The sequence below is a fragment of the Argentina silus genome (assembly GCF_951799395.1).
Source record: "Argentina silus genome assembly, chromosome: 13".
Classification (NCBI taxonomy): Eukaryota; Metazoa; Chordata; class Actinopteri; order Argentiniformes; family Argentinidae; genus Argentina; species Argentina silus.
In genome coordinates, this window is record NC_139667.1 from 12,217,196 (window position 1) to 12,233,451 (window position 16,256).

Sequence of the window (16,256 nt, forward strand, 5' to 3'; positions counted from 1 at the left end):
CAAGTACCTGTGCGGGAGTGTCCGTCTCGTTGATGGGCTGGCCGTCAAATCTGAACCTGATCTGCCTTATCGAGAGACCCTGTAGGAGTACACCGCACGTAAGGACTACACCCTCCACAATGCAACAAACACAATATCCAATCTTTGTTTATGACGGTCAGTTACTGTTGGCCTAGCATGGCCAGGTAGTGGCCCTTTCTCAATTGTTAGAAACTCGATTCCTCTCCTCCTCTCCCCCACTCGCTTGGGGGTGGAATCCTAACTTGACATTCGCATGTGTAACTCAAATCATTGCACATATTTCCCATTGACATCCATAATAGATGTCAAGAGTTACGAATGTCAAATGTCAAGAGTTACGCACAGATCATGAGTTAGGATTCCACCCTTACTTCTCAAAGAAACCTTGGAGGAGAGTATCCAAGGGGAGGACCCTAGACCTTCTCCTCCAATCAGCTTGAGTATTAAGCTAGTGGAGGACAGTGAATACATGAGGAAGAGTTTCTAACCATTGAGAAAGGGCCAGAGATGGTCCTGTGACTCAGAGCATGGCGCTAACACTGCAATGTAAGTCGCTTTGGATAAAAGCATCAGCTAAATGGCACATATATATTATTATATATGACAGTTACAACAATGGGAAAGATCAGGGTTTTGATCGGCTCTTGCTGTTCAATGGACTCACCTGTCTTTCACAGTAGGCCTTCATTAATTTGCTGAGAGGCGTGTGTCTTTTTATCTTGAACTGGACCACCGAGCCGTCTTGCCCTGCTACCTTTAGATTGATGTGGTCATTTTCGGTCTTGACTCCTTCCTAGAACACACACACCCAAACATCATTAGGTTACATGGTCATTCTCGGCCTCCCCATTCACTCCAGACTCCCACACAGAATTATGCCTTTAGAGAGTTCTCAATGTAACTTGCAGCCTCCATTTGGCGTATGCACACTACGGAGTCGTGTCTAGAGGTCTAGAGGACATGTTTAAATGCCATGCAGGGTTCGCTGAGGGGTTAGATGGCTGGCTAGCTCCCTGAACCTGGGAGGACTACTGGAACTGATGGTGGGGTAGCCAACTCTGGCTCGGTCGCTAACCGGCGCCATGCGTGTCTGTTTACATGCAAAACGCCTTTCTGGCCACGCACTGACAGCGGAGAGAAATTGGCTAGATAACGGGCGAACTAAGTCATCCAGCAAACTACACACAGCGAGGAAGAACGCAATCCAAGTCGTTCGCTCAACTGTTATAATAACATTGACGGCTTGTTTCATTTCATATGATTGTTTGTTTGTTTGGCAATCTGAGAAACTTCCCAATTAGATGAACGCCAAACATCGCAATTGTTCGTCTTATAGTCTTCCAAATGGCGTCACCTTTTGTGTACGGTGCTTTCGCCGCTATTCTTGCGGCATTTCCAGCGTACGTTGCGGACGTAGCGTGGTCCCGTTTCCACAAAGAAAACCCGCAAACGGCAAATGAAGAAAAAAAACCGGTGTCCTGAGGTGATAGCGCTATCTTACTGAATTTCATTGTAACGTTAATTCGATCTAATCATTTGGTATATCAAGCTAATGGAAGTGGAATGACAGATTCCAGCGACAATCATTCATTTGTGAAACAAACAGTGCGCCGATTCAGACAAACGTGCAATCCGGGCCATTTTAGATTGCACATCTTGAGTGAAGCACGGTTCGGCATCAGCTTAAACAAACCATCAGAAAGATAATGGGGTTATTATTAAACAAACTATCAAGTCTTTACCTTTGGCTTCTCCTCCGACATTTTGATTTGATTTCTTCTGTGGATTGGCGGGATAAAATGTTATTTGGGATGTGTTTCTTTTTCCACCTCTCTTGCTGTTCTCATCCACCGACGGGAGCGCGCTTGGTCTGCTGTTCCACAGAAACTATTGGTCCTTTGGTGATCACGTGATATCTTATCGCGGGCGCGCGGATGCGGGCGCGCGCATTTAAGTAAATACTCGGTCACGCGAAATTGAGAACCCGCCAAAGAGAGGAGAACATAGGCCCTCCCTTTCAACTACCACAACTTGTAGCACATTATGTCATACAATCGGTAGCCTATGAGAACACGTGTCATTGAAGCCTTCGTGCTAATTATGAAAAAATGGGGTCTGAATTAAAAAGGGAGAGAGACAACAGTAGTCCATTTAGAAACCTGTGACAGGAGCACTATAACGTTTTTATTGAGTGGAACAGGGCGTTTATACAGGCTCAGGATTAGCATGTCTTACTAGGCCGTGGAGCAGAGCTATGCATTATCTGTGTTAGTGCTTAAGGCTGTGTTAGTGCTTTGACCATCAGGGTGGGGATGATGCTTGCATCTCGATATTTTAAAGTGGCTTCCTCTCATCTCCTGGCAGTCGCCGAGGAAGTGTTTCCCTTTTGGGATTCTGCTTCACCTCTGTTGCACATACACACACACACACACACACGCTGTTTGTCAAATAGCATTTGTCATTGTAGGTCTATGATGTAGACTACTGTAATATTCATCACAGCTTGTCATGCAGGGAGGATGGTGCATATGGCTCAGGTGCTGAATTCCAGATCTACTCCAAGTGATCCTATAGATTTGAAATCATCAGATCGGTTTTAGCCATATAGTTACTTCTTGCCGTCTAATAGGCTGAATGTAAGACTTGCCATTGGCAGGCCAATACAAGGAAAGATGGCTGTGAGGGAGCCTACAGGGCACTGTTCCTGAGTCAGTTGTCCCAACTTTGATGCAACATTATGCACTATTGGGAGATCTTCAAGAGAAATAACCATCTTACACAGTGATTTCTTTTTTTTAATAAAAAATTGTGTTTTTCAACCAACATAAGGGGTGGTGACAGTTTTATTACATGACATCAATCAACAGTCAATTAATTAACATAAATACATTTAAAGAGTAAATTGTTTGAGATACAGTGTAAAGTGTGCATTTCACCAGGACATAAATATAGTCTGACAAATGTAACACTAAGACTTCTGAAGAGTAGCTGTTCAAATCACTTACACAGTAAAACCAACTGTATAACTGCCCAAATCCAAATAAACCCCTAGACTTGTACAGATATTCACCATATTTCCTATACCTAGTCACCCCTTCCAGGTGTTAGGGTTCAATTTAGAACTGGGAGGGAGGTTAAACAGTAAACAGTAGAGGTCACAGAAAATCTAAAATACAAAAATATGAAAAGGCTGTAATTTCTTATAAGCAGCTATTTAATAACAACTCTGAACAAACTGAAAACTGAAAGGGTGTGGGACAGTGTCAGAGTTCATGAGGCTTGAGAGGTCTGAGGTGAGGGGGGAAGCAGGAAGTCCATCGCGCACTGAGTGAAAGCTCAAAAATATGCTCAGTTGAATTTGGAGTATGGGTTCGATCCACTCAGACCTGGAGAGAGAAAGAACAAGTGAGAGACAGAACAAGTTTGTCAATGTTTCAGTGATTTTTCATTTCCTTGTAACTCTGCTTTGAGCTCCTTTGAAAACATGACAGGTTCAATGTTGGAAGGAGTAGAAACGTCATACGAGGAAACGGTGCTCTCCGAATGGCCAAAGAACACATTGTTGGCATCGCATCACCCCGCCCTTACCATATTTCTTTCTGATTTCGCCATGTCTCTGTTTCATCTCTGCTTTCCTATTAAAGGCACAAAGAACAAGCTGATTAACCGAAACATTACCATGCAAACACAGACACACACACACACACACACAGGCACACACACGCACACACACGCACGCACACGCACGCACACACGCACACGCACACAACCAACAACATATATTTATAGTAATGCACAACTCTCAAGGTAGATAAAATACTCGGTCATGTAGGTCACAAACCGGTTTGGGCTGGCTAGTGTTTGTTTGTGAGGTGTGTGGGCAGCTTTTGTTTCGTTTTAGTTTGTGTCCTGCTATGCCTGTGAGTTGTGACTGTGACTGATATGAAACAGGACTAACAATGCAACAGGGGAGTGGTGTTCTGATCATAATCGCACAATCGTCACATTGTCAGATATAGACTCTTGAGAGACACAGTAACACACAGTAACACACAGCCATACATACTATAGTATACACACAAACACAACAAACTTGGCACAGGTCCCATGCTCACTAAATCAGGCCAAAAGAGCTCTTCTCATGTCATGCTTTGTTGTCACCAATACCAGATACCAGGTGTTGAATAACATTCACCAGGTCTCATAGGGTAAATAACTAGGCCTTCTATAATCTACAACAGGCAACCATGTAACTAATGACTCTTAAAACACACACACACACACACACACACACACACACACACACACACACACACACACACACACACACACACACACACACACACACACACACACACACACACACACACACACACACACGGTTCGACTCACCTCTCTTCCTGTTTGCCCTTTGTCTTATTGGCCTGTCTTTCCATCTTAGCGTCGAACCTCTTGGACCTGAGAGACACAGACACACAGAGGTCAGGTGACGAGGCTTACAGACGGTCCAAAGAGACTGTATGGTAATGTCTGAGAAAGCTTTGGGTTGGCCAGTACAAACAAATCCAGTACAAACAAATCCAGTACAAAACAATCCAGCAATCTACCAATTGATAATCAGATACAGAGAGATAAAAAAAAAAAAAGACAGACAGACAGAGCTAGAGGGGAGAAGTTCATAGTGATACAATCTTTGGTAAGAGCATTGTACTGCTTTCCATATACGTTTTTTTGCAGTGTGACACTATGTGAGAATAATGTTCCATCATCATCATCAGACAGGGCCGTTCCACAGCTGATAAACTCTCCAGATAAACGTACCCGGCTTCTCCACACTTGCAGCAACGGAAGAGGCACACCAAGAAGGCGATGATGATGATTCCACCCACCACTGCCATGGTGATGATCAGCGCCTGGAAGTTCACTGCATTACGGGGGAAAACGGGAACACAGTTGGGGACATTAAGACTGAGAAAGACAGAAGTCCAAGTCATTGTGACCTAATACACTGCGGCCCTTGCCACGTACACAGTACAAACGTCATGGTGTAACAATACAATATAGTTGGATGTTTATGTTGGGACAGTTGGAATGATGAGAGGAGGAGTGGGGGCGAAGGGTGTGAGTGCGTTTTTTCTCTTACTCCAGCAGAGCCCCCAGCGTGCATCATTGAGGGGACAGACGGAGTTGGGTGGCAGGATGGTCTTCACAGGGTACGTCATACACACCTTAGTCGTTTTACACCACAGGCACTGTAAACACACACACACACACACACACACACACTTTATTTAGGTCTACAATGAAGCATTGAGAGTATAAAGGACTCATGTTTTGTAGGTCAGACTCATGAATCCTGACACACACTTCAACACATCACACACCTCTGGGCTGGTGAATAGCCAACTCATGACTGTTTACTTACACAGCAAGCACAGATAGAAGGCAGAGAGAACATGAAGAGCGTGAGAGAGAGCAAGAGCGAGCGAGCTGTGATCAGTTACCTGCCTAACCAGTCTGACAGGTGTGAGAGGAGCTAAAACTGGCTAATACACTTGTAAACACCTCACTCCCCCTACATACAACACACACACACACACACACACACACACACAGTTTAATAAAGCACAATTAGTCACAACTTTATTGGGCCAAAGAGCAGCTGTGTAGTGAGTAGGGTGAGGGAGTGTCCAACAGAGATCAATCCAGCAGAAATAACAGGCTTTATCCCAGACTCACCGTCACATTCCTCAGGCATTCCTCACAGCTTGTTGCATTCATATTCTCACATGCTAAAGAGAGAGAGAGAGAGAAAGAAAGAAAGACAAACAGGTTCAAAACCATTAACACATAATGTGACAGTGAATAACTACATCATGTATACATAATGTTTGTCCTGTCGGCCTGTGAACCGTTTTCATCTCTAGAAACAGGATAGAATGTTTGTGCAATTAGAGAGCTGATGACGGGAGGCCTGGTAAGCCTGGTCAACGGCCTCTGTGGGACTCAGAACAAAGCTAATCCTCCTGAGACATCCATGGAAACACACACACACACACACACCCCTATTAACACCATCTACAGTATTCTTGTGGATAAGCATACAGGTCAGTCTATGTTTACACAAACAACTATATTGTTGCCCTGAAAAGGAACCAAGAGGGAACTGAAAACAGTCCATTGTTCCTTGTGAGCGGTTTCAGTTACATGTACAGAAGACACAGCGAGGAAACTCCCTTACAGTGTATTGCCAAAATCCTCAGGTACATAATGGTGTACAATTTAGCTGTATGGGTCACTAGACTGTTTCAACTGCACTGTGACTGCCTCCACACTGTCAAATCCTAGAGAGCCATGTATTGGCATATCAAAACAATGATTCTTGAATTAAATGTTTGTTACTTTCTGTCACTTTAGGATTTAACATCACTAATATTATCTAGCTTATTATTTCTACCTAGATTGACACGTGTGTTTAAAAGTGTCATTATAGGCTAAGGATTGAAACAAACTGGTTTAAAATGATGTAATAATTCACAGTGCGGAAATGTCTACAGAACATCATTAAAAGGAATCGAAAGTCTCATGATTCTCCTGGGGGTTTTAGTCTCAACAAGACACATGACACATGAAACACGACCCTATTAAATATAGTCTGTAGTGATTTACCTGTGCCAGGTGCGGAGGTCTGACCGAGCACCGTCGCCAAGCCGAAGACAAGGAGGACAACAGGTATAAAACTCAAATCCATCATTACAACTCCAACTCCTTTCTATGACTTGAAGTACCACACCACTCTCAGAGTAGGTTATAACAACGGTCTTACAAACGAATGCACTTAAAAACGTTGGCTTTTGTAGCCGTCCGATGTCGACTACAAATGATCCTCTTTTCTTGGAGATGTTGAGCGAATGAGCGATCAACCAAAACTCCCCTCCTCCACATGCGGGCTTTTACCAACGAGCACTTACGTCACCTGTGTGTGCGTGTGCGCGTGCAGAAATGTGTAAAAAAAATCATCAAAATACAAAATACTAAATAAATAATAAAGAATGGAGCTTGTCATATAGGCTATTTACATCATACACATGCCCAGCTGCTCTATTATAGACATTATGCAAACAAAACAGGTTGATTTTGCAGCAGGCTATATTCAGATGAATGAATAAGAGTATATGAATAAGAGTATTAGCGTCACCTCGCGGTCAATACATGTATTGATGTGATTCTGATGACTTGGTGCGGGACGAATAGGGAGGAGCAAATCTATAGCCCTCGCCCTAAGTCCCAAAACTATTCCCTTGACCCCAAGTCAGGGTATAGGTCACAGAGACCATGGCCCAGGACTTTGTGGGGGGCTGTTCTCAAAGATCACAAAAGTAGGCGATTTTAGGCCAATCACTATGTCGTGCACCGCAAAATTGATCCCTTGAACTCTGCTGAAGTAAATAAGCCTTACTGTGACGAGTACACGTGTAATTGCCATTTTGATCGGGCAGGTTTGTGGGTAGGCCTATCATGGGACTTGGGACTGTAGCCTCGGCAATCAAATTGTGAAATATTGTTTAGGCTTTTTTAGCAAGAAAACGGAGAGAGGGAGGGAGCAGTGAGCTCAAACATTTATTTTAATTAGCCTACAGAAACATAATATAAATATTTCTTATAAAGCCTACCCTACATCTTAATTTCTAGATTTGCATATTACGAATAGCTATCACGAATAGCCTACATCAAAAACTGTGACGCAATCCAGTGGTTATACAAACATGTGATGTGTCAAGTAGCCTCTGACATCACTTGTTTGGTACGTGCATAACAAGTCAATCAATCACTGTTATCAATCAATCAATCACTCACCTTTTCCGGATAGGCCAGCCTAACCTGCGCGCACGACTAGACATTTCCAGTCTCATTCCAGTCAGACAAGTACTGCTTTTGCGCAAGCAAAGTGAAGTCGGGCCCAAGCCCCAGTTAAATTGCAATTTAAAATACAATTAACTATTTAACGTAGGCTGATTAGCACAACTTAAACTAACTCACACATCCAAACCTACTAGGCTCTATAGGCCTAAATTCAACTTAATGTACCTCGCTTTATATGATAGCATAATGGCTTACTGCAGTTGTAGCCAGACTGAAGTTACCGCACCTGTAGTGCTTATTGATGTCATTTTCAGTCTTGGTTCATACAGCTGTATGGAAAGAACCATCATACACCTAAGTTTCATCAAAATTGTCCCAGAGGTGTCTGAGAATGCTTGTGACATACGAACGGACAGAGACTGAATCATGATCCCCTTTCCGATTTCATCGGTGGGGATAGGTGACCAATGCAAGCAACCCAATGACTAACTAATTTAAGTAATTTCAAGCGTCCCGGTCAAAACGTGTTAAACACGTGTTAAAGTCCCTCCCCTACAGTCCTTGACACTGTCTGGCAGCTCTCGCAAGTACAAGGAATTAGGCCATTCTAACCTAGTAACCTGCAACACACATGAAAAGAGCATGATGATTGCACAAAATCACACACGTTGGAACTCCTTGGGTTACCCTCTCTTGAATCTCGTATGACCCGATGAAGCGCTCGTTTTGGCCAGCAATTGTAAATGTAATCTAAAACAATATGAATCATGTAATAACATCGAAAAACAAGTGAAGTTCAGCTCCGCTATTACATAACATAATGCTGACTGTATTTGAAGATTTTCTTTCCTAAACGCTATATATCTATTTGCAAAATGTTGGGACAATATCATTAAAAAATCTAAAATAATCATGATTGATTAAACTTCCAGAATTTGATGATCATGTAAGTAAATGGCTTAGCTACTGTCCTTTCAAATGTGTCATAGGGGTTTTACGTCATGACAGCAATATTGGCAGATACATTAATTGCCTCCTAAATGACTTAAGGTAAGACGTTTAATGATGGATTAGCTCACATTAGAGATATTATGTAACATTTAATTACAGATTATTTTTTGTTCATTCAACAGACTTTTCGGTATGTCCATATTATTGAAAAACATATTTGAAACATAACTTGGCATCTATAAGACATTGGTCCTTACACTAATATATATATCACACACCACAAGCAATGATTTTACATATGGAATCAATGCAAATATTTATGCTAATCTTTAAAGTGCATTCTACTGAGATTAGATCTTCAACAAATATTTGTGCTCATCTTTAAAGTGCATTCTACTGAGATTAGAAATTGAACACTTTTTTCACAGTTTTGACATAGACTTCATCAGGCTGAGGCATCCTCTGGCTGCCTGGCTGAAGGAACTTGTCAATGGATGGCAGGCCTTTCATCCTCCCCTGAAAAGCCTGAAAAAACAACCATTCACACCCAGATAAGAATCCACCAACCAAGGACCAGGGTATCCACACAAATGTTGAGATGCTGTGAAATGTTGGATGATCCATGATGTTCATGTGATTTAATTGAGTGTGTTCGATTAATCACTTATAATGCACTTTACCTTAAGATTAGGGAATTTGGAGAGAATTGTAGGAAATTTCTCCTCCAACATCAAGGTGGTTTCAAGTAGATGGACATCTGCACAGCTCAGCTGACTACCCACCAGGTACTGGGAACCAGAGACCGCCTTTAGGAAAAAGAAAAAAAATCAAAACCCTCATTTTCTTTAGACTGAATATCTGTAAAATATTCAAGTGTAGTATAGACCAGACTGCCTCAAATACAAATATCAAATAGTTAAAGAGTTTTCACTTTGGAAACTATTCCATTGGCTTTTTTTCAAGAGGGAATAAGAAGGCTAAAAGATTTAACTGCCATCATGTACACATTGCTTTAAATATCATGTTCCTTCTCGTAACTTTAGGTCAACCCTCTACGTTTAATTCTGATTGTAAATATGCCTCTTTGTGACCTTTTCCCTACAAGCGTAGGCCTAAAGGAAGAGTGAGAGTACAGTACCTTCTCATACACAGGGAGGTATCTGTCTGTAGATTTACTCTGAATTAACTCCAACTTCTTTTTCAGCTCCTCAGGTGGGGTGAAGGGCAACATCATTATCATGTCCATCACGTCTCTCAACCCCTCAGCATACATGTCAATCCTAAAGATAAAATCATATCAGCATGTAAGGCCCATGATGGATATACCTGTCTTTCACACACTGGTTTTAAAGCATTTGTTTATGCCTGTCATGGGTCATTGGTAAATATACAGATCCCAGATAAATAGAATATCTCATTTAATTTCCAGCAATAGATCTTCAAAAGCACATGACCAGGTTGAACGTTTGACCACCACTCAACACAAAGGTTAGAGTACAAGAAGAGTAGGTTAAAGATCATACATGACTCGCTCTTTTAGGTCCTTCCCATACAGATTGTATTTCCCTGCTATGTAGTTCATGATAGCCTTGCTTTGAACAAGCTTCATCCCATCCATTTCCACCAGAGGAACCTGCTCAAACATGAGAGCCCCATCTGCAAAACGTTTGTCAAATTAACATATAGCAACTGATTAAATAGCAATCATGTTATCTGTCTGATCATTACTGACAAAACTTACCGCTCAACAGTTTTTCATACTGCTCTCGGGTTGTCAAATGCACTTCTTCAAACTGTAAAGATGATGTTTACGTTCAGAATGGAATTTGCACGATGGCAGCCAATTTATATCGGGAGACAGTCAGAAAAGGCAAATATGGTGAAAAAGACACGGCAGCTTAGCCATACATACCTCAACCCCAGCAACTGCTAAAAGCCATCGAATTGACTCCATTTTCCCCCTCCCATTGAAATAATACAACACAACTTTTCCAGCCATTGCAAAAATGTGTGAAAACTGTTGGAAGAGAGCATGCACATAAAGTTCAACCAAAGTTTCACATCATATGTGTACACATTTGACTTGCAATTCAAATTCTTTGACTTGCAATTTTGCTAATATATACTGACCTTGCAAATCAGAGCGTTCGTGTGAACTCTTCCAAGCCAAACCAAGTGAACTGTTTCGTAAGAATGACTGAACATTAATAAAGTAGACTTTAACCCATATCAAGGCCGACCCCCCCCAAAAAACCGAGGAGAGGGTAGCTGCAGCACACGATGGCGACCGGAGTATGGGCGTGTGGAAAGAAGTGGTCGTGTCGACAGAAATGGGCGTTTCGAAAGCAAGCAGCTAATTGGTCAGATATTAAGCAGCTAATTGGTCAGATATTCCAGCTCCGCCTAACCTTCTCTGCAAATTCAGACTCGATACACAACCGACATAGGTTTGAAGTCGTCGACAATAATTAAACAGGAATGTCGTTTTGCAAAAAGAGTAACACATTTATTAAATGATTGTGTGCAGTCAACCGGTTCACTCGTTGCGATGCACGCATTGAAAACTTCCCTCGTTTTTGTTTCACCGTCAAAATCAATACGACCACCTCAGCAGGTAAAAACGCATTCGCTCTAATCGTTGGAGAAAAGCTCATGATGTGCAGTTTGGGAACGAATCTTTTTACTGAACTGAATGTACACTCACTCTCTAAAGAGTCATGTATTTTAATCATCAATGCACAATAACACAAATTATAACATTTGGTCTACTGAAGAGGCATTCTGTGATAATTAGCCTGTACTGTACATCACACATGTCCCTTATTCAATAAAATTACGCAATCTGGAAGACCTATAGCCCTGACTCTCTTGTAGGGAAGTGTTTCACCTGCTTCATATATCATGTCGTCTTAGGCAGTATTGTAATTATAAACATACTTATTTTAATCATTTCCCTCTGTTCTTGATATAGGAGTGGTGAACATGCCACAGACAATAAGGGACGAGACTTGTGTGCCGTTTGTAGGTTTAATGTGCATTAACTGCAATGCTTACTTCAAAGACTCTGTGGGATACACAGAGAGTGGGAAGTGTGGAGTTCTACGGGGGTGTTTCACAGACCCATCCTTTCCTGGACAGTGCCCAGACCGCCAATTTGAGGGGAGAGGGGAGGGGGAGGTATGCTGTGGATTTTGGTCAGTTCCTTTTTTTTCTCCACACTTTACTATTGCATGTTTATCTTCATCTCATCTGTCCACCTTACCTTGATCCAGAACTCTGCAGGCTCTTTTAGGTAGCAAACTGCAATCTGGTCATCCTGTTTTTGAGGCTAACTAGTGGTTTGCACCTTGCAGTGTAGCCTCTAGTTCTGCTGGTGAAGTCTTCTGTGGATGGTAGTCTCTGACACATCCACACCTACCTCCTTGAGAGTGTATGCAAATCAATCAATCAACACACAAATATACTGTACCTGTTGCACTATAAGACTCCACATGGGTGAACTGAGGGTGGAAGGGGAGGGGTTGGGGGGTTACATCTTTATCAAAGGCTCTGGTTATATGGGTTGCACTATAACACTCCATTTAGGTGAGCTGGGGGTGAAGGAGAAGAGGCAGGGTGGTTACTGCGGAAAGAGAGGGGTGGGGTGGCTGGTATATCTGTTGCACTATTAGACTCCATTTAGGTGAGCTGGGAGGGTTGAGGGGGAGTAGGGACATGGTGGGTACTAGGGAAAGAAAGAGAAACTCCATGGAGGTGTACTGTTGCACTTTTAGACTCATGTATCTTATTTACTATCATGCTAACAGGATATTTTTGCGTTCAGTATTATACCTTGTTATTATCTCTATTGATTATTCATATCCTGTTTGAGTGTCTCATATAATAAAACTCCATATGTGAATTGTGTGTGTGCGTGCTATATTTAGTCATCAGCTGTAGTAGGCAACCTAGAATATTTGTGTGCCATCACTGGTTATCGCACGGAAAGTAAGTGAATGTAGACTTTGAAATCAGCAAAAAGCAGAAAATGAAATATATTAGCAAAGTTAGCATGTAAGAAATGACATCGTATTCGAATAATATTAGCACGCTGATGAAAAGCAGTTAGGCTACAAAACAATTAACGTTATGTCTCCATCCAGTATTGCTTTGATCAGCTGGGAGCGCGAAACGCGGTCTGGAATTGACCAATTTGACTAATGGGATCACTTTCAATGGCATAGACAACACTGTTCAATCAAGCGAGTCTATAGCAGAGCGCTTTCGACTCGCTCACTACTCCCGGGATGCAGCTCCCTATAGTTGAAACCAGAACGAAGAGGTAAACCATGTTCAACGGGGTATCAGTCTTGCGTTTTTCTATGGTATGAATCATGAGATGGAAATTCTGACGGTAGATGCTAAGTGGGATGCCACAATTACATAACATAATGGTGACTGTATTTGGATTTACATTCCAAAACGCTATATATGCATTTGCAAAATGTTCGGACATTATCATAAAAAAAAATCGAAATAATCATGGTTGACTTACATTTGATGTTCATGTAAGCAAATGTCTTAGCTAATGTTCTTTCAAATGTGTCATAGGGGTTTTATGTCATGACAGCAGTCTTTTTAAATTGGCGGATACCGCATTTTTGCAACAAAACTCTGCATTAATTGCCTCTGAAATGACTTAAGGTAATATGTTTAATGATGAATTAGCTCACATTAGAGATATCATATAACATTTAATTATGGCTGATATTTTGACTTTTCGTTATGTGATGTTATGTAAATAATCCAAATATTCGTGGTCATCTTTAAAGTACATTCTACTGAGATTAGAAATTGAACACCTTTTTCACAGTTTTTACATAGGCTTCATCAGGCTGAGGCATCCTCTGGCTGCCTGGCTGAAGGAACTTGTCAACAGATGGCAGGCCTTTCATCCTCCCCTGAAAAGCCTGAAAAGACAACCATTCACACCCAGATAAGAATCCACCAACCAAGGGTATCCACACTGACAAATGTTTGTAACTTTTGACCCTCCTTTCAATCTGCAGCAGATGTCTTGTGATTGTGAATAGGTAGCCGCTTGAGTCTGAAATGCTGTGAAATGTTGGATGATGAATGATGTTCATGTGATTTAATTGAGTGTGTTCGATTAATCACTTATAATGCACTTTACCTTAAGATTAGGGAATTTGGAGAGAATTGTAGGAAATTTTTCCTCCAACATCAAGGTGGTTTCAAGTAGATGGACATCTGCACAGCTCAGCTGACTACCCACCAGGTACTGGGAACCAGAGACCGCCTTTAGGAAAAAAAAAAAAAATCGAAACCCTTATTTTCTTTAGACTGGATATCTGTAAAATATTCAAGTGTAGTATAGACCAGACTACCTCAAATACAAATATCAAATAGTTAAAGAGTTTTCACTTTGGAAACTATTCCATTGGTTTCATCATACTGGGTAAACCAAATCAACCGCTGCTAAGGTATTTTAAAGTATTTGCCATATGTATTGGTCCTAAGTCTGGTATAGAGCACTTTATTCTGTTCACTTAGCAGACATGGGCCCAGATCTACTAAACATTTGCTTTTTTTCAAGAGGGAATAAGAAGGCTAAAAGATTTAACTGCCATCATGTACACATTGCTTTAAATATCATATTCCTTCTCGTAACTTTAGGTCAACCCTCTACGTTTAATTCTGATTGTAAATATGCCTCTTTGTGACCTTTGCCCTACAAGCGTAGGCCTAAAGGAAGAGTGAGAGTACAGTACCTTCTCATACACAGGGAGGTATCTGTCTGTAGATTTACTCTGAATTAACTCCAACTTCTTTTTCACATCCTCAGGTGGGATGAAGGGCAAGGTCATTATCATTTCCATCACTTCTCTCAATCCCTCAGCATACATGTCAATCCTAAAGATAAAATCATATCAGCATGTAAGGCCCATGATGGATATACCTGTCTTTCACACACTGGTTTTAAAGCATTTGTTTATGCCCGTCATGGGTCATTGGTAAATATACAGATCCCAGATAAATAGAATATCTAATTTAATTTCCAGCAATAGATCTTCAAAAGCACATGACCAGGTTGAACGTTTGACCACCACTCAACACAAAGGTTAGAGTACAAGAAGAGTAGGTTAAAGATCATACATGACTCGCTCTTTTAGGTCCTTCCCATACAGATTGTATTTCCCTGCTATGTAGTTCATGATAGCCTTGGTTTGAACAAGCTTCATCCCATCCATTTCCACCAGAGGAACCTGCTCAAACATGAGAGCCCCATCTGCAAAACGTTTGCCAAATTAACATATAGCAACTGATTAAACAGCAATCATGTTATCTGTCTGATCATTACTGACAAAACTTACCGCTCAACAGTTTTTCATACTGCTCTCGGGTTGTCAAATGCACTTCCTCAAACTGTGAAGATGAAATGTTTACATTCAGAATGGAATTTGCACGACGGCAGCCAATTTATATCGGGAGACAGTCAGAAAAAGCAAATATGGTGAAAAGGACATGGCAGTTTAGCCATACATACCTCAACCCCAGCAACTGCTAAAAGCCATCGAATTGACTCCATTCTCCCCCTCCCATTGAAATAATACAACACAACTTTTCCAGCCATTGCAAAAATGTGTGAAAACTGTTGGAAGAGAAAATGCACATAAAGTTCAACCAAAGTTTCACATCATATGTGTACACATTTGACTTGCAATTCAAATTCTTTGACTTGCAATTCTGCTAATATATACTGACCTTGCAAATCAGAGCGTTCGTGTGAACCAAATTTCGTAAGAATGTCTCGAGATTAAGGAAGTACACTTAAACCCATATTCGAACTCCCCCCAAAACTAGGAGCGGTTCGTTTGCCAAGCTCAAATCAGATATTCCAGATCCGCCTAACCTTCTCTGCAAGTTCAAACTCGATACACAATCGACACAGGTTTGGAAATTACGGTAAATCGTAGACAATAATAAAACAGGTATGTCGTTTTGCAAAAAGAGTAACACATTTCTTCAATGACTGTGCAGTCAACCGCTTCACTCGTTGCGATGCACGCATTGAAAACTTCTCTCGTTTTCGTTACATCGTCAAAATCAATACGACCACCTCAGCAGGTAAAAACGCATTCGCTCTAATCCGTGGAGAGAAGCTGGTGATGTGCAGTTCGATTAAATGTTGCCTTAGACACATCTTAAAACCATAATTAATAGAGGGGGAACACTATCTGACAAAGGAACACATATTGACACGACACCGGATTCCGAACTAGATATACAGTATGTGTTCAATAAATCATTCCATAATAGGCTATCCTTTAGCCCTCCAGTCATTGTCAATTTATTTAAAATAGGCCCACACTCAAGGAACATGAGCAACTCAGCTCAATTTAGTAAACAAAGAATCGTCA

At 41.4% G+C, this 16,256-nt stretch overlaps 4 protein-coding genes across 4 annotated transcripts in view; all 4 read right to left on the reverse strand.

Moving 5' to 3' along the window:
• LOC310813854 (small ubiquitin-related modifier 3) overlaps positions 1-1,900 on the reverse strand; it is a 3,441-nt gene extending 1,541 nt beyond the window's left edge. Inside the window, exons 1-3 of the mRNA XM_083682994.1 lie at positions 1,764-1,900; positions 686-814; positions 8-79 (exon numbers count right to left, since the gene is read on the reverse strand). Of these exons, the coding sequence (XP_083539120.1) occupies positions 8-79; positions 686-814; positions 1,764-1,784 (222 nt within the window). The 5' untranslated portion in view covers positions 1,785-1,900. The remainder of the gene's footprint in view (positions 1-7; positions 80-685; positions 815-1,763) is intronic.
• Positions 1,901-2,795: 895 nt separating this feature from the next.
• LOC310814646 (pituitary tumor-transforming gene 1 protein-interacting protein-like) lies at positions 2,796-6,933 on the reverse strand. Its single transcript, XM_083684138.1, has 7 exons — positions 6,691-6,933; positions 5,761-5,813; positions 5,165-5,273; positions 4,843-4,945; positions 4,414-4,479; positions 3,610-3,656; positions 2,796-3,407 (listed from the first exon to the last, which is right to left on the reverse strand). The coding sequence occupies exons 1-7, from the start codon at positions 6,773-6,775 to the stop codon at positions 3,370-3,372; spliced, it is 501 nt and encodes a 166-aa protein (XP_083540264.1). The 5' UTR covers positions 6,776-6,933; the 3' UTR covers positions 2,796-3,369.
• A 2,054-nt stretch (positions 6,934-8,987) lies between these two features.
• On the reverse strand, positions 8,988-11,019 carry LOC310814651 (glutathione S-transferase 3-like). The gene is made up of 7 exons (XM_083684145.1): positions 10,966-11,019; positions 10,748-10,852; positions 10,577-10,628; positions 10,359-10,491; positions 9,974-10,115; positions 9,516-9,641; positions 8,988-9,360 (listed from the first exon to the last, which is right to left on the reverse strand). The coding sequence occupies exons 2-7, from the start codon at positions 10,832-10,834 to the stop codon at positions 9,238-9,240; spliced, it is 663 nt and encodes a 220-aa protein (XP_083540271.1). The 5' UTR covers positions 10,835-10,852; positions 10,966-11,019; the 3' UTR covers positions 8,988-9,237.
• A 2,490-nt stretch (positions 11,020-13,509) lies between these two features.
• Positions 13,510-15,735, reverse strand: LOC310814650 (glutathione S-transferase 3-like). Its single transcript, XM_083684144.1, has 7 exons — positions 15,601-15,735; positions 15,383-15,487; positions 15,210-15,261; positions 14,992-15,124; positions 14,607-14,748; positions 14,009-14,134; positions 13,510-13,784 (listed from the first exon to the last, which is right to left on the reverse strand). The coding sequence occupies exons 2-7, from the start codon at positions 15,467-15,469 to the stop codon at positions 13,662-13,664; spliced, it is 663 nt and encodes a 220-aa protein (XP_083540270.1). The 5' UTR covers positions 15,470-15,487; positions 15,601-15,735; the 3' UTR covers positions 13,510-13,661.
• Between the last annotated feature and the right edge of the window lie 521 nt (positions 15,736-16,256).